At 46.3% G+C, this 18,491-nt stretch overlaps 1 protein-coding gene across 4 annotated transcripts; it reads right to left on the bottom strand.

The window, feature by feature from the left end:
- Positions 1-904: 904 nt before the first annotated feature.
- Positions 905-14,851, bottom strand: TMEM209 (transmembrane protein 209). Of its 4 annotated transcripts, none has more exons than XM_080578202.1 (16): positions 14,782-14,851; positions 13,546-13,604; positions 12,738-12,877; positions 12,564-12,622; positions 11,597-11,728; positions 10,453-10,691; positions 9,896-10,100; positions 9,036-9,211; positions 8,252-8,323; positions 7,051-7,147; positions 6,049-6,174; positions 5,491-5,588; positions 3,623-3,737; positions 3,430-3,527; positions 2,697-2,770; positions 905-2,088 (listed from the first exon to the last, which is right to left on the bottom strand). In XM_080578202.1, exons 3-16 carry the CDS (start codon positions 12,872-12,874, stop codon positions 2,034-2,036), a joined length of 1,683 nt encoding a protein of 560 aa, XP_080434328.1. In that variant the 5' UTR covers positions 12,875-12,877; positions 13,546-13,604; positions 14,782-14,851; the 3' UTR covers positions 905-2,033. The 4 variants fall into 4 exon arrangements, with proteins under 4 accessions (XP_080434328.1, XP_080434329.1, XP_080434327.1 ...); XM_080578203.1 differs by having other exon boundaries at positions 13,546-13,601; positions 14,782-14,811; XM_080578201.1 differs by lacking the exon at positions 14,782-14,851 and having other exon boundaries at positions 13,546-13,828.
- Positions 14,852-18,491: the final 3,640 nt, after the last annotated feature.

The raw sequence follows: 18,491 nt of genomic DNA on the forward strand, positions 1-18,491 counted from the left end.
GGGTGTGTGATAAATTGGGGTGCACACGGGATGCAGGTACAGGGGGATCTGGGATGCATGGGAATGGGGTGCAAGAATTACTGGGGTGCACAGGGCGCTGTGTGGTGTCCTTGGGGTGCGCGGGCCATCAGGGTGCACAGGGACCGGAGCGCACGGTGTATTGGGGTACCCAGGAATTGGGATCCACGGGTACCTAGGATGCGCAGGGAATGGGGTGCACGATGCATCAGGTGCACGGGAACTGGGGTGCGCAGAGAGCAGGGTGCAGGGATTATCGGGGTGCACGCTGCGTTGGGGCGCGGGGGGAGCGTGGCACACAGGAACCAGGGTGCAGTGGGGTTCACAGGGACCAGGGTGCTTGTTTTTTTGGGGTGCACAGGACCCCAAGAGCACGCAGGACCCAGGGGCAGCACGCGGGTTGTGAGGTTTCTTGGGGCCAGGCCCCTGGGGGTGTCCCTTGCTGAGCTGGGGACAGCCCCTGGCAGAGCAGGGGGCTGGCTTTTCTTGACAAACATCCATTTTTTGGTAAAAAAAAAATAAAATCTGCACAGAACGAGGCTTTAGCATGTGATAGTAACGGAGCGCTGAGAGCTTGACTGTTCCTCCTCGGTAGCGTTTGTGCAAATCCCAATTAATTAAATTAGTGATGCTGAAGCACAGGAAAAACCCAAAGAGCTGTTCGATAAGGTGAACCCAATTAATCCAGGAACCAAATGAGCCCTTTTGTTGTCAGTCACCGGGGAAAAATCTGCATCTCCCCGGGGGGCAGAGGCACGAGGAGCAGGCAGCTCTTGGGTTTGGCTCGTGCCAAAAATCCGGCGCCTGCCCTGAGCCCACCACCAATTCCCGTTCCCCTTCTGGGTCAGCGCGTGACGTAGGCTGGCACAACAAAGGCAACCCGAAAAACAGGGTACAAAAATATATTTTCATAACAAAACGCGGTACGCTTGGCTCCAGTGACAGGCCCGTGTAATTCTCCCTCCTCCCCGTACAAAACGTTTTTTTTTGGCAGTTTACAGTAACACCGGGGGCGGTCGGTCGCTGAGACAGAGAGGGAAACGAGGCGACATCCTTGCCTTAAGCCCACAAAAACCAAACAGCAATGAATTTTTATCCCTGTTTATAAAAATAACAAACTATGTACGCTTCTCAAACCCTGCTTTGCCAGAGCTCCAAACAGATTCTCCCCCATTCCCACGTAAAAAAGTTGTTTTTTTTTTTTTGGCAAATATTCCAGGACCCCTTCTTTGAAACAAAGGCTAGTGTTTTTCCCCAAAAGGTCCATTCCAAAGCGGGGCTGGGTTTATACGGCCTGGTCTCACAGCGAGATGCTGAAGCTGCGTGCCAGGCTGTATGGCCCCCAGGAGAAGTTACTAGCAGAAAAGCCAATGAGAGGCTAAAAAAAAATAAATAATTTAAAAAATTAAAAAGCAAAGGCAGGGTAATGTGGCGGTTGTTCTCAAGATGCCCACAGTGTTTCATAGCTCATAAGACAGTCACATGTGCCTGGCACGCTTATTTTGCTTATAAAAATAAAAATATATTTTAAAAAACACCTTACATACTGAAAGCGGCACGGTTTTCTCTTTCCTTTCCATCCGCAACACAGAGACCTGACACAACTGGCAGGGTCACGGCCCCCAATTTGAGCAGCAGTCAGGGATAAAAATTAATGTTTTTTCTTATCATCCTTAAAAATAGCAACAAAAATGGATCTGGCAGGGAACAGTACAAGCAACACAAACAGCAAAGGGCCTGCGAAGCAGGACTCGCTCAGGCGAAGGGCTGGAAAGAGAAAACCTGCCTGGGATTCGTATGTAGGAGCACTGCAACAGCAAAACATTTTGAAGAATACGTTCACAAAACCCGCGGAGGAATTACAAACGCTTCCCCTCTGCCCACAAAGCAGAGCCTGAATTATCTCGTTTCAGAGGCCGTCTGTATTCAAGTCAGCGACATAACAATCCTGCTCTTGCCGGAGAAGCCAGATCAGATCATCGCTCTTCTGGCCTGGAATCCCGCCAGAGTTGTTGTTATTCTCCGAAAATCCACAGGACGTTGACTCCCGACAAGCCAAGATTTACACGCCTGCAGAAACAAAGTTATCGCAATCAAATGCGAGTAAATAAAAGCGCCTGTTCAAACCAGACGTCCGTTACAGAAACAAAAAAGCTGCCGCTTCCACGGTTCGGCCTTCCACCGCACCGGCAGGGATCGCGCCCTGCCCTGCAGCAAGCAGGGCACTTCCAGAACAAAGAGCTCTGAACAGAGGGCAAGTCAGGACGCCGCGTTTATTTCCCCCCGTGGCTTTCAGTGTATATTCCAAACACGACTTATTTTGCCAAAAACAAGAGGTTATGGCACGACGGCAGTATTTGTCCCCGGTTTCAACAGCGGAGCACCTCAGGCCAGAAAGCAGCAGTCTGGCTGCTGGGCGAGGCCACGGCTCCCTGGCACGGGCTCAACTACATTTTCCAGCAGCACAAGACCGAGTAAAGCACAAAACTTCCCCCCCCCCAACATTCTCCCACAAATAAAACGTACCTAATTTTATTTAAAAGCTGTTATTTCAAATGAGCTGATTTTACTATCATTAATATTGGAGCGATTTCAGCTCGAGGTGCCTTCAGACGAGGCACTTCCAACAGGACACCCGGCGTCTCGCCCACAGCACGACGGCGGCGCCGGGTACTCACCCAAGCATCCCGGATTCTTTTGTCTTTATGATGTACAGAAACATGAGCAAGGTGTGGAACATGTTGTTTCTGCCCTGGGTCCACGGAAAGAGAAAAGGGGTGAGAAATCGAGTCACTGATGAGGAATCCCACCAATAACTTCAGACAGGAAGCAGCATCGATACGGACATCACAAAATGGCACCGCAGTGTGTGTCGTTGGGCTTTTGGCCTTAATGCTTTACTTCTTTCCACCAGGCAAATCTCAGAAAAAAAAAAGCGCTTTTTGGCTGGAGTGTTATCCCCAAACACTCAGAAAGCAGAGATCCAGGCTACAGCCAGGGCTCAATATAAACATCAAAATTTGTACCATCTCACTCTTTTCATTCTGAAGCTGAAAGCTTTCCCCCAGAATTCCTACGGACAAGCACCAGGCAGTGATGATGATGCACTGCACAGATTACATGGCTTTTTTTTTTTTTTTGGATGACTTATTCTAAAATAAAAAATAAAAAAAACCAACAAGGAGCTACTGCCTAGGTACTTATGAACCTTAAAATAGGTATTACAGGTATTATTTAATACCAGACCAAGTACAACGTAGTGACCAAGGACCAAGCTAACGTCTGCTTTCTGCACTGAGAATGCAAACAGTCAACGTGCGGCTAGTTCCCAAAAACACCTGAAAACAAGAGGAAGAAAAGCCGATCTGCTGACACCCCTCTGACAGCAGGAAAACACTACGACCATCGTACCTTGGGCAGGTTGTAGACGTGGCGCTGGTAGATCAGCTCGTAGTGGGGTGGGTTGATGCTGCTTTGGTAGATGCAAAACACGTTTTCATTCGAAGTGTCTGCGAATGAAAAGTTTAAGAGAAAAAAGGGGATTTCAAGGGTGCTGTCACGGTCCGAGCGGCAAGTTTAGCGAGCGCTCCGCAAATGCCAGTACCTGGTTTATCTGGCGTCTGAATGAAGTGCTGGGAAGTGAAGGTTTTGCCATCGGGATACTTGGGGTGAGGGGGCAGCCTGGAGTCAAGGTAAGTGCAGAACACGTGCATAATGATCTGGGTAAACACAAACAGATCGCACTTAGTGTCCTGAGAGAGGCAGAGTGCTACGATACCTCGATACCTCGACCTTCTTTCCTTTATCTCAGGCACTTGATAGTCCCTGGTTGCAACACTGACTTAACCCCGCTGTTTAGGACCATTTAAGCACCATTTCAGTGGCCCAAGCCTGCCGCTGGGGTGAAGACAAGCTTATTTTTTTTCTAGTAAAGGAAACAGCGTCAGGCACGACGTGATGAACTGATGCTGGATGTCAGGAGCTCAGCTAACACGCAAGGAACTTTATCCTGGCGTCTCGCAGAATTTGGCAAAGTCACGGATCTCATTATGTGGCATATCTGGGCCACAAACTACAAGCCATCTGCTTCAGAGATGGGTTTTCTTCTAGCTGCAAGGATTTGGCTTAGAAGAGCAGATTAATTAAGCAATTAATCTGCAGTTTTGCAAACACTACCCCTTATCTAGCAAATTTCTCCTTTTTGCTCAAAGCAGGCAAAACAAACATAATTGGAGAAACCCGAGATGCCCATGAGCCTTACTAACTACGCCAAGATTTTGGAATAAAGTCCTAGGAAGAATATCTGAGTACCCAACAGCGAGAACGCTGCACGTTCTGCATGTTTTAACCCAATTCTCAACATTTTACGTGGGCAATGTGACGAAATTACTCTGTAATCGATACTTTCTGTGTTATCTACAGCATGACCTTATCTAGAAGTTTATTATACTGCCCAATACTACCTATCTTACCTGGTTTTGATAAAAGACTGAATTTGAGGGTGTGATACTCTGTCTCGGGATCTTTAAACACTTCCAAGCTGTTCGGCTTGCTCTTAAGAGTTGCTCAGCAGCCAGTCACAATCAAATATTTAATCATCTTCACAACGAGAAAAGTAAATCCTATTTCAAGGCTGATTTTGTCCAAGTTTGGCTTCCAGCAGCTGAATTTCATGACATCTTTGTCAGCAAGTTGTAAAGTTCTGACATTCAGATTTCCCATTGTATATTCTCCCAAGTAACTGAATATCCATATACAGTGGGGGAAAAAAAAATCACTAACTCTACTTTCAAATACAGAGTTTAACTGAAGGCTCACACTGCAAGGCCTGTTTCTACTTCCTGGATTGTTCTGTGGTTTTAGTTTTTATTAATTAATTTAAGTTGGCTTTTCAAGTCATTGTTTACACGTAGGTCATGTTATCCTGACCTTTCAGATTAATGGGATAAGCACCCCTGTAAGTCTCAAGTAAAATACGCAGTATCTTCAAATTTCTCCAAAAATATGGAATCAAGGAGCAGACATGCCACCCAATCTCCATTTTTCCCTTGTCCATTACAGTAAATAAAGTGAGAACAAGGTGCAAGCTTTCTCTTGCGTTAGAAATCACTAGATTTAGTTAAGGCACAAAGTTTGCTTTTTGTTTTTACATATAGCAAGAGAACTGCCCCAGCAAGACCCCTACCTGTCAGGCTGCTCCCCAGTTATCTCGGATTCTTTCAGATGAGTTTAAGTAAGAGGCTGGCCTAAGATTAAGATACTCAATTGCATTTTTGCAACAAACACAACGTCTAATCCCATTTGTATTATTCCCCATATAATCTCACTGACTACAATGGGGTTATCTGTGTCGTGATGCAAACAGGATTTTTACCGAGTTCCTCAAAAGACTTACTGGCCACCACCTCCAAAACCGATGCTGACAGGCAACCCACTTTAAGCAGCTGTACAGAGTTGTCTTCAAAAACTTACAGCAGAGTCGGTGGGCAGGTCAGTGTCCCACTTACGGCCTTTGAAATCCCCTCCTCTGTTCCATCGGAAGGAACTCATGCATCCGCCCTGAGAAAGCTCTGAAAGCAACAAGATTTATTCAGTTACCGGGGGTAAAGCATACGGGAGCGGTACTCTATGCTAGTTTCAGGGACTTCAAGCATATTTACAGCATAGAAAATAGGAAAAAAAAAACAACTAATGAAATGCTTGTAAAGATGTAAATGTAGGGGGAGCAAATTTACAGGACAATTTTTTTTTTGTAATTAACGAAGGGATTAAGTCCAGCACTTTACAACCCCAGCACACAGGAGGAACGCAAGATAAAGCTTTTAAAAATACTAAAAACAGCTACATCCAAGTCCTGCAGCATGGTGTTGCTATAAAAATAGAAGGCTGTGAAGACGTCTCTCCCACTTAAAAGCAGCTCTCATCCCTGCGGCGCTTCAGCTGAGATGTTCAGACATCAGCGTCCCACACCAGCAGCGCCTGACTGCAGTAACTGAAGTCTTTTAACGTTAGCACAGCGACACCACGCACCTTTGATCCTTTCGACCAGGTATTCCTGGTTGGGTGTGAGATCCAGGTACTGCACGATAGCGTTCAGGGTCGGAATGAGCGGAGCTTTGACAAGCGCTGCCTGCTTCAGGCTGCTGATGCTGGCTTCTGCAACACGAGAACAGGCAGCACCCATCAGCAGCCACCCTTACAGGCCTCGATACAAAGAGCTCTCCTTTCTGGCCCACTATTTGAAGTCCTAGAAATACTTAACACGTGACGCAGCACCCTAAACGCTCCGTTCAAGGGCAGCGAAGTAGCGGACATCTGCTTTACATTACAGCAGGTAAAAGCTACGAAGAACCAACATCCACCTTGAAGAGCACAGGGAGAGCAACCAGGTGGAGGCGATCAGTTTTCCCCAGGCATCACAACAGAGGCAGCTCTTCAGCAGACACTACAGCCGGCCCACAAAAAGCGGGTTTCATTTAAAGGCAGCAGATCGAAGCCTCTTCTTGCTGAAGGGGATATCAAATTGAAGTGACAAGAGAAGTCCCTTCAGAATTGTATAGCCAAATGAAAAAGAGAGCTCGAGCTTATCAGAATTTTACCCAAGTAGTTCTTTCAGAAAGCAGCTAATTTTAAGGAAGAGTTTGGAAAAGCACGTAGTACTGGAAACAGAGCTTACAGCACATCTATCCTTAAAATGTTTTCTGACAGTTTAATGTACAATAATGGATGATAATTTGATCCTGTAATTCCTGAGGAGTAAGTTTAGGGGGGAAAAAAAAAAGAGGTTTATGAATTTTATACGAGACAAAAATCACCATGCCTTCGTCAGTATTTCCAGAAGTCCTTCGAAGAACCTTTCTTTCCAGCTTAATGAAATTAATGATGTGAAACAAGCCCACACCAACACACAATGGAAATGGAACAGTAGCCTCCAGCAAACTGAATTTAAATGGCACCCATTCGATGCCCCAGCTATGGAGCGTCCCGCCATCAGCCACCAACGAGAACCCCAAAGCTCCTGCTGCATCCTACCTCCGATCTGCAGCTCCGGACACCCCATTCTTCTCAGCTGAGTGCTCACAGACTCGATCTCTTGGACAAGCGGCACGAGAATAGTTTCATTAATCCACTAGGAAAGAAAAATGAAAAGTCAAAAGCTCGGAAGCAATGAGAATACCCTAAAAAAAAACCCCAAACCCTCAGCTTACACCCTACTCATTGGTACAATCACAAAAACGCTTACCAACAGGAACACTGAAACCAACCAAGGAGCACAGCAAGTAAATTACAATGCCAACTTAGGCTGAACTTAAATGACTAATACCTTCTAAAAGGCCAGAAAAATCAATGTAAAGGAGTTAGGCAAACAAATCTCTAGCAAGTCCCAGATAAAGCTTTTCTGAACAATGAGGAAAGGGGCATTACGGAGCACAGCCCTTCGTCCATAAAGATAATTTATACTTAGATGGGTCAACTCCCTCTCAAACCGGTTTCAGGAAAACAAGGAGCTGATGACCACCCCACATGGTATTTGTACGTTACAGGATTCGGGAAGCGAAGCAAGCTGGCCCTACTTTTTTGAAAAGATGCTCAGGAATCTCGTAAGGATCTCACACAAGCCTTTACTTTTCACCCATCTCGCTACTATTTTTCTCTTAAATAAGCAAAACCACATACTTGAAAGATGTTAATGACCATAGGGGATTCAAAGTTGGATTTACTAATATCATTGCCATCGTGTGCAACTAAATCTTTGCTATAGCAGGTCCTAGTGATAAGATCAAGATTTTTAGCTTTTATTTTTATGACGTTGCTCAGGATTGTCAGAAAAAGTCAACTTCTGGGTTGGAATTTTCCGCACTTTGAGCCGAGGAGAACAAGTTTGAAACGCTGCAGAAACATTAACTCAGCCATCTGAGCTCCCAAAAGGAAAAACAAATCTTCTCCTATCTAAGACGCTTTTTTTTTTTTCTGCTTGTCATTCGAAGGAGGCTAAACTTTACAACCGCATAATTTCCAGGCCACAAAGCACCTAGGTCAGGTTGCAAACACATCTCAGTACTCCCTTCTCGCAACCGTGCTGTCATTATCTCCTTGCACAAGCCCACCCCAGTCCCCAAACAGAGGGCGCAATTCCTCCCGCCGCCCTAGGCGCACAGGGGAGGTGGAGGCACTTTTCCACTCCTCTCTGCCTGTTTTTAAAAGCCACGCAGTCCTCAGGGACAGGACTTACGTTTCTGAACTTAGCGGTCCAGGAATCCATGTGATCAAGTAGCTGTCGATTCATCGTCACCCGTGCCCAAACCTATCGAAAACACATTATTATACGGTAACACCAAAGGAGTTTCTAGGGGCTAAAATATTCTCTCGTACTAACTACAGCACGTAATTCAAATCACATGTTCCCAAATTCATGTGTCTGCTGGCTGCATCATGACTTCTACAGCAGCTTAAATACTACACTCCTGCTCTTTATTCACGGGACAACGCCCGTGCAGGAGTCCAAAATAATTTTTAAGCTCTCAGTTCTGCTAAGATAACATTGGTCTAAACTGTAGGATAGATTTGAAAGGTATTCAAATTAGGAAGCTGCATTAGGTTTAGGTAAAAAAAATAAAAAAATTGATCAAATTTAATTGAAGACATAAATGTTACTTCTTCAAATCAGACTTCTTTGAAATGCGAGTGTGAAGAAGAATGTTTTATATCCTTCAGATATACACAATACACACAAATATACAGATCCACTTTAAGTCAATTTTTACGTCACACATATATTTTATCCAGAGCACTCCTTGCTTTCCAAGGGAAAAATCATTTTTCAACGACAACTCGGAATTTGAAATGTCCCTTTACAGTGACACGGAACTTACAAGCTGTATGACGATGGGTTAAATGCTACAGGATTTCTCTATCTCTCTCCAGCATTTCTGATACAGCTCAAATCCAAACTGTTGGATGAAGCTGTTTATTTTAGACCTATTTCTTTCCCTTGGCTACCTCGCTGCTGAATTTACCTCTTCTGCAGCCTGTTTCGAGCTCAGATCAGCTTCATCTTTGTGTGCTGATGGAGCCTGGGACCTGCAAGCCAGCTGATACTGGAACTTTCTCAGAATCTGCACGTAGTCTCCCATGGAACGGCTGTAGTTCCAAAACGTTGGGCTGCTGGAAGGAGAGCTGGAATCCGAACTTCCTGAAACAAACCATGCATGTACAATTATGGCCAAGTAACTCTGGAAGCAACAGCACAGGCAGTAAATAGGTCAGCGTAGCACGGCTTTGGTTAGAGAAACAGACACGAATTACCCTGAACACACACACACACCGAAGCCAGTTTGCCTAAACACTGATTTCATTCTTTATCACGATAAGCATTGTCCCTGTCCAGGACAAGAACCGCCTGCAGGTAATTCACTCTTTATCTGCAATGCCTTCTCCCCAAGATACACCTCTCATCGAGGTGATAAAGCTTTTTGTCATGGTCCCCCCCAGCCAACCCACGCTCCGACATAACCCATCAGCACACACTTCGATGAAGCCCAATGCTCCGCTCAGCAGCACTTATCCCACCCATACGAAGGATTTTAGATCCTTTACAACGGGACATAAGGAGTTGGAGCAAACTTTCCGAAGCTCCTAAGCCGTAGGGACGTGTAGAAATTATGGCGTTCTACCTCATGTCTTAATTATCCAGTAGAAGACTAAACTTTTCAACCTTTACCAGGTTCACAGGTGATACCATACATGAGCTGGGTTTAGTTTCTGGTGCTTTCTGCTGGAGTCCTTCACAACTTTCTCCATCTGCAAAAGCACCTCTTGCATCCAAGCAACACCTCCACTGCCAAGCTTTTCAGATCAAATCGTTCTGTTTATTTACCCAGTTGAACTCGGTGCTGTTTCTCTTCTTCGCTTCGAAGGAAGGTGTCCAGTGACTTGAGGTCTGTCATGTAGTCTTCTTTGCCAGTAGGAGAATTATACAGAATGGGTGAGGAGCGGTACCGAGACCTCAGCCCTCCGCCTTCCATCGGTCCGATACTCGCGGGGTGCGGCGATCCACTAGGAGATGGGCTGAAGCTGGACATCTTTGGCAAAGGAAAGCAGACAGTTGTGTCTATGGGACAGAATTCCACTTTGATTCGCAAACTACATTAATATAAGAGACTCTTGTTCAGTTGCGCTTTCTTTTTCGCTGCTCTGTATTTACATTTTAGTTTCTTATTTTTGCTTTGTCCTGAAACAAACCAGCTACTCTAAAATAAAGAGAAACCAGAGAAAGAGGACAAATCCCGATGGGACAATTTTACATCCACCTTACAAGCGGAGCACACACACGTCAGCACAACTCTGCTACCTGCTGTTCACCTTCCATGGCACAACACAAGGACACGACGAGCAAATCCAACCTTCACCTTTTGGAGCTGCCTCGCTCGTTACCTTGCTGTAGCTGCTGCTTGGCGAGTAGGTGAGGTTACTGCTGTAGGAAGCGCTGTTGTTCGACAGAGCCTGCAGCTGAGGGCTGTACCCTGTGATACAACCGGTAGCAAACTTGGGGCTGGCGCTTGGGGAGCGGGACGGGCTGTAACTCAGCACGCTCTGCCCCTGGATCGGAGGAGAAGGCGTCGAAGAAGGGACTTTCTTTGCTGCCAGCTCACGGGGTGGAGTTGTCTGTACCGCTGCAAAAGGGAAAAAAAACAGAATTACTGTTGTGGATGCAACAGCAACAAACCTCCCTCCTCCCTGTAAATGCATGCACATAATACAATTGTAAGGCAATTTTATAAAGGTGCTAGAAGGAACATTAGAAAGATCTGAACCCCCCAAAACTCTGCAGTCAAGCCACTGACAGAAGAAAAAGGAAGGCTGAGACTACAGGATTTGTACTGTGCTGTGGTCACGGGTCTCAATTTCACGTTTCAGTTAATGCTACCAGGCACCCTGCATAACCTATTTAATCGGCTCCTCTACCTGCATACTTTACGCATCTTTAGTATATGGAAAGTTTTCGCATATCTGTGCAAACGATCCGTGAGCTGTGGTGATACAGCACTACTGCCATCCACGTACCCTTCTGTAGGGCCACACCACCGGACTAGCATTCTGCTCCTGCTGTATTTACCTTGTCAGCTTCTGCTGGACTTGAGAAATTTGCTGTAGTGTTCACCACCTTTCTGAGCGACTGCTCTCTAGGCTGTCATTTTCAGACTTCACACCGGCACCTGTCTGTCCCTCTGATTTGGTTCTTTACCCCATGTCATATAACTAGGATATTAAAATTAAATATAAACCTGCACTCTCTGTCTTGCTCCCAGACCCACGTACAGGTTACGAATTCCTCGTCCAGCCTCACAATACTTGAGTTTTTTGCAGTCCTTCAGCAGCCAGCTATCCTGCCCCTTTATTTACCGTGCATTTCCCCTCCAGTTCTCACAAACACTCAAGTTACCACTTGATGTTCTGAGTTTGAATAAGCTGCAGATAACTGAGCTTACTGCTCGTCTCAGACGGGGTAGTTCAGAACTCACTTCACTACAGAATCGGGCACCAGAGAAAGGCAGCCAGAGACGCTCATCACACCCACCTGCATTCTGCAGCCCCAGCAGGGTCTGCTGTCCGGGGCTCATCACCAAGCTCGTTGGTGCCACCGTGTATTTGAAGTACCTCCAGAAATCAAATAAGGCGTTCAGGCTGAACAAAGAGGCAAGCGCAAGCTCTAGAAAAATCACAGAAGCTTTTACGATACTGGGTAGTTTGAGCACGGGGAATAATGCAAGCACGTGCCTTGGAAAAAACAGGAATATGCTCATTAAAAATATGTCATTATCGGTGCTTCAGGTAAGTACCAGCTTGGGCAAGGATGTAAGATTTCTTCACCTTCTTACAAAAGAAACATCGCAGGTAATTTTTCTTTCTACACTGACATTAATCCATATTGCTAAAGATATTATTTTTAATGGAAGGTTATTTCCCAAAAAGGACAAACTACTGAAACAGTTTCACACTTTCTCAAATACCTTCTGACAAATCACCACTTGTCTCATGATTTTTCTCCCCCTCTTGCTCCTTTTCATCCTCTAGTTGTATTTGATACATCTAGCTTAGAGTCTACTCACCTGAAACAAACTTTAATTATTGGGAAACACCACGTATGCCACAAGGTAACACAGCAGTAAAATCTGCAGGGTTATCCAAAGCCTTTAACATTAGACACATTAGCCAGACTTAAGGAACCAAATGAGCTCTTTGTGCCCTTCAAGATGTAAGTAAGAAAACTGTTGTCACTCTTTACTTGTCACTAAAAAATGATAAGATCCCAAAAGTTTCACGGAGGAAAAACAAAGTTTGGGTGCAAAGAAAAGAGAAGGAAAAGGAGAGAGGAGAGAGAGCGAGGGGGGGGGGGGGAGGGGGGAGGAGAAAGAAGAGAAAGAAAAAAAATGCTGGCTCAAAAATAACATCTCTGTCAAGAAAACTGACAGCTGAAAACAAAAAAGAAAAGAAAAAAAAAGAAGAGAACCCTGAAAATTAATTTAAACGCTGCAGCAACTCACCAATATACCAGAGGGGCCAGTATGTTATGTTGTAATAGGAGCTTATGAGTTTTCCAGTCCTGAAAAGAAAACCAGTAAGTTACCTTTTAGCAGCAATTGGGTCCAAAGAAACATTTAGGGATGAGCAAAGCAGGATGCTTTGCTCGTTTGTGCCGGATATGCCAATCAACACACATTTCAGTGTATATCATGCCTGCAACAGACACGTTAAGGAGTCCCCAGGCCAAGACCACCTTCCGGGCCTCCGTCTCCTTCCTCATCTTGATGGTCCTGTCAATGAGGGAAGTCGCCGGACTCTGTTCCGCCGTCATGACCTGTAACAGCAAACACAGAGGAACGACAGAATCTGTCAGCTTTTACACAGTAAGGTTCTCAGTCAGCATACAATTAAAGAAAAATGAGTAACCCAAAACAAACTATATAATTTGGCTTTACCTTTAGACCTTGGGTCGTTTAGTGAATACAAAAAAGGGCACAGATTCTTTTTACCATGTACAAATCGTTTATATTTCTCCAGTGAATCCTGCTGTCAGCACCAGCACCTCGTCACTGCGAGGCAGCACCCGTTTTCTCCACCGAGGTGCCGATGAAAGGAGACGGACAGAACCCAGCCTCATTTTGGAAAGGTAACATCCCGCAGAGGTAAGGGGCAAAGCTCCCGTCTTCTCCAAGCAAGGGAGAAGCTTTTCTAGGGAAAATTCCCACTCCCGCTGGGAGGCAGAAATATTTTCTGACTGTAAAGCAGCCTCCTGCCAGCCGGTACATCCCAACGCTCCCTTGACAACTTACTACCTTTACGCCCCAAAACGCCTCATCACGTGAAAGAAATAACACCGGGGACTTTTTCCGCCAGTCCTGCCACCAAAGCTTGCCATTCCAACCTGCCACTCGCTTAAAAACTCGTTATTTAGTTCTTCACTAGATGGGAACTCGAACGGTTTGGGTTTGGGGACGAATACTTCAACTGAACGTTGCTTCCTACCAAAATCACGTTCCTGCCGCTTACTGGTGGGGTTCAGAGGCAACGCAGGACCACGACTACTGGAAGAATTGTACAAGAACACGGAATATAAAATAAATATATATGATATATATAAACGTAATGAAATTATACAAGTTGCCTGGGATAGCTTGGGAAAGTTTTTCACGTGGTTTGAGCCCTGAGGTTTCTCTCCCCGCACTGAAAACAGTGGCAGCCCGAAGCACAGACCCTTAAATTCCTTCTCACTTCCCAGCATCTCCCCCTGACCTACACCCTCCTGCAGATCCCCCAAAAAGCAGACCCCCCCCCAAAAGCAGGCCCCTCCCAAAAAATAGCAGAACCCCTCCCAAAAAATAGCAGACCCCCCAAAAAATAGCAGAACCCCCCTAAAAAAAAAAGACCCTCCCCAAAGACGACCCCCCAAAAAAGCAGAACCCCCTGAAAAAAGCAGAAGTCCCCAAAAAAAGCAACCCACAAAAAAGAACCCCCCCCAAAAGGAGCAGAATCCCTGCCAAAGGAGCAAACCCCCAACCCCCCCCCCGTGAAAAAAGAACCCCCCAGGAAAAAACAGACCTCCCCCAAAAAAGCAACCCCCCCAAAAAAACAGCAGAACACGCAAAAAGGAGATGCCCACAAAAGAGCAAAACCCCCAAAGAAATCAGAAATCCCCCCCAAAAAGCAGAAATCCCCCCCAAAAAAGCAGAAATCCCCCCCAAAAAGCAGACACCACCAGCCCCCCCCAAAAAGCAGACCCCCCAAAAAAGCAGAAATCTCCCCAAATCAGACCTCCCCAAAAAGCAGAAATCCCCCAAAAAAGCAGAAATCCCCCAAAAAAGCAGAAATCCCCCAAAAAAGCAGAAATCCCCCAAAAAAGCAGAAATCCCCCAAAAAAGCAGAAATCCCCCAAAAAAGCAGACCCTCCCTCCCAAAAAGCAGACACCACCAGCCCCCCCCAAAAAAGCAGAAATCTCCCCAAATCAGACCTCCCCAAAAAGCAGAAATCCCCCCCAAAAAGCAGAAATCCCCCCAAAAAGCAGAAATCCCCCCAAAAAAGCAGACCCTCCCTCCCAAAAAGCAGACACCAGCCCCCCCTAAAAAACAGCCCCCCCCCCCCCCCCCAAAAAAGCAGAAAGCTCCCCAAATCAGACCTCCCCAAAAAGCAGAAATACCCCAAAAAAGCAGAAATCCCCCCCAAAAAGCAGCCCCCCCCCCCCCGGGCCCGCTCCCAGCCCGCACCGCCACAGCCGCGCCCCCTGCGCCTGCGCCGACGGCGCCGCGCGCGCAGCGATGACGTCAGGGGCGCGTTGCCATGGCGACGGCCCCGCCGCGCAGCATGGCGGGCGGGGCGGGGCGCGTGAGGCGGGCGGCCATGTTGGCGCCGCTGAGGTGCGAGGCGTGAAAAGGTTGAAAAAAAAAAAAAGAGTATAAAACACAAAATATGTAACATGGTAAGCCGAAGGGATTGATGAATTGCTCAATTGTAAGGGCCTCGTGTGATAAGACTCAGGTTTAGCCACAAAATCGAGGTTGAAGAAGGAACACGGTGCCCAAAGGAGAACTTAAATGATTAAATTAGCTGAGTTTGTAAAACAGCAAAACTGCTGAAGTGGTAAACAATGACAGAACGCGCACATAAATGGAAAGGAGAAAGTACAAGGTGAAGAAGATAACAAACCTTCATTAGACAGACCCCAAGGTGTGACCACCAGAGGGTACTGTGCATGCAAAAGTAGGAAGGACAATATTATAGTTAGTTCTAAGAAACCATTAATGTAAATCCTGCCCTTTCTTGGAAATCACATTAATATGTGTATCGCCGTACCATAAATAAGTATGTGTCTTACTTAGGTGTACGTGTTCAGTGGAATTATCCCTCACGTAACCAAACCTGTTAATAAAGAATACCTACCTTCATAATTCTCCAAAATGAGTCTTAGAAAGTTACGTTGCTTTTCGTGTTTCACTGTCTGTGTGCGTGTGCGCACAGGCATGAGGTGTGAAAATGTCTGTGGGGGTGTGCGAGTGTGTGGGCGAGGTGTGAAAATGGGTGGGTGGGTGTGAGAGGTGTGAAAATTGTGTGTATGTGTGCGAGGTGTGAAAATTGTGTGTGTGTGAAAATGTCTCAGGGTGTGCGGGTGTGTGTGAACTCGCTGCCTCCGTGTGTTTATGCAGTAGTGTAGCGTCATACGGCCCGACCAGTCGGTGACACACTGATGTGTATCTGACCGCACGCTGCACGGTTCAATAAAAACTTAAAAGAGACCGGCTCTGTTTGTGCACTGCGCGGGCGTAACTTCATATTTCTGACCTGAAGTGCTGTAAATGAAGAGGGCTGGGTGAATTTTGTGGTGAATGGATGCATGCAGAAGGTATTACCTGAGGTAAAGGTATCCCTGTTGGACGGGATGGCTTTGGGTGGCATGCTCGACTCGTAGGACTGGATGGAAAATGACGCAGCATTGTCATGGTGTTGAGAAGGCTCTGGGGAGACCCTACAGCAGCCTTCCCGTACCTAAGGGGGGCTGCAGGAAAGCTGGGGATGGACTCTTTGTCAGGGGGTGTAGGGATAGGACAAGGAGTAATGGCTTTAAACTAAAAAAGGGGAGATTTAGATTAGATATAAAGAAGAAATTCTTTACTCCAAGGGTAGTGAGGCACTGGAAAAGGTTGCCCAGGGAAGTTGTGGCTGCCCCATCCCTGGCAGTGCCCAAGGCCAGGCTGGATGGGGCTGGGGGCAGCCTGGGCTGGTGGGAGGTGTTGTGCCCAAACAGGTTGAGAGTTATGTTTTTTTTTTAGATCCATGCCAATAGACAATCTCAGCTCGTCTGAAAGCTCTCTTGCTCTTTGACTCATTTCCTAAGCAAGAAGATGAAAGCCTGAAAGGCATAAAATGGAGATAATACTGAGGAGCTGTTAAAAGTCAAATTTAGCCTTCCAATATCAAACAGCTGCTTGAGGACGTGGTGAATGGCTGCATGTGTCTCCTTCTTCATAGTTACAGAGGAAAAGCAGTCTTGTTTTAGTGCTTCCCAGCTTTGACACCGCAAGAGAGAGATGAGGTGAATCCCACCCAACAGCCCCCAAACACTGCATGCTAACAGGACTTGAGAGAACTGACTAGATCAGAGCTGACAGACTTAACAGGCACAAAAGAGGCAACTTTTGCAACGCTGTCATCCCTGTGAGTGTTTCCTGACCAGGGGTTCCTGAGATTGTCAGTTGGACAAGGGGTTGCTCTGAACACAGAAATGCTGTTCCCTCGGAGAAGGGGCAACGCTGGGTCCCGCGTCCAGCAGCGAGGCTCCGTGGCAAACCCTTTTTCCTGTCTTTTGTGGTATTGGCAAAATGACTTCTTGCTGTCTGGCACCAGTCAGAAACCAGATGAGAGGAAATAGGATGAAGAAGGCTTTGGGGGGATTGGAGGGAACATATTGCCTTGGTGCTGCAGTGGCATTTTGATTACCTGTCTTGTCTGCTCTGCTTACGCTCGGTAAGATATTTAATTTTGTGTTTTATGCTGACATCTGCTGGTTCTTAGCAGAAGCTTGTTGTGGGCCTAGTACGAAACTTCCCTGTTTAAAAGGCTTTCACAGCCTCGCAAGTTGTTATTATTATTTATAACTATCTCACTCAGGGGATGATGTCACTGTTAGAACTGGTCTTTAATCTGCAGGTACAAGTAACTGATTGTATCTCTCCCAGTACCCTTCCCATCCTCTTGTTATTACTAGTTACAATGCATACATGTGCTTGGTGGCCTAAAATGCAAAGCCACAACAAGATCCGATGGGATATGTGGTGCTGTGTGACTCAGACATGAAATCTGGGGAACCCTGCAAAGTTGAAGGCCTTGATTTCCTGATTTGAAGGAATTTAAGTTGGAAATAACTAGCTTCACTGCAATCAGTGTTATTACATTGGCATATAGCTGCAAATTTTCCAGAAAGATCAAAATGAATGTTCTGGTCCTAAAATGATGCCAGTGATGTCTACAAATGGTGAGCCACATACTTAAATCCCTACTCATTCCTTATCCAGGGCATTGCTAAGGTGCCTTATGGGTTAGGAATGCCTAAATAATCGACTTACAGAAATAATAGTTCTCTTAGCAGTAATCCAAAGCGAATTGCATTATAGCCAATTGCATGGGATTAACTTTGATCGTCCAGGAGATGAGTTGCAGATGGAGCCCTTTGCCGCGCTGGTGCTGCAGGTCTAACTCGAGGTGATGACAAAAGAAAAACGTCTATATGTAACGTGCGTTGGATTTCCAAGGACTGCGGTCTTGTTGGGAGACTCAGCAGAAAGGCCAAGGACATGAGGGCTCCCCTCCTGGCAGCATTTTCCTCTGGCTCATGCTGTGGCACAGCAGCAGGGCAGGATCTGGCACCGCTCCCTGTGCTGTAGCTGTGCAAACACCACTCAGTCTCATGTCCCAGGGCCGTCACAACTGCCATTCTCACAAGCTTGCACACGCTGTAAGAATTAGCATTATGTGTTTCCCCCTTAGCTATTAAGGAAGTGATGTTTATATATCGTTGTAAGTAACAAAATCTGTACTGTATGTTATTTTCCTACACCAGATCCTCCAGAAAGCTCAAGATAAATGGTTATGTCCTGACAAAAGGGGGACTAATTCCAAAGGTAAAGATAAGTTTTGTAAATTTATGCCTAGGGTTCAAAAAAGTTATGTAGGAAATACCCCTGTGAGAGAGCCAGAGGTGATGCCAGAGGTATGTGGAGAAGGCAGAGGGGACACGTGGGGCACAAGGAGCACAAGAAGAGCTCACTCCAGCGCTGGTCGTCTCCCCTTCCCAGTCCCCCTCCTCACTGAATTGCCATTGTTTTGAGGCACAGACCAGGAGAGGACGGGTGACAGGCATGGACGGGGTCACAGGACATGGGCTCGGGCTCAGACGTACTCTGAGGACAGAGGCTGCCTCTTC

Source organism: Anser brachyrhynchus (assembly GCF_964034855.1).
Source record: "Anser brachyrhynchus genome assembly, chromosome: 1".
In the NCBI taxonomy this organism is placed as follows: Eukaryota; Metazoa; Chordata; class Aves; order Anseriformes; family Anatidae; genus Anser; species Anser brachyrhynchus.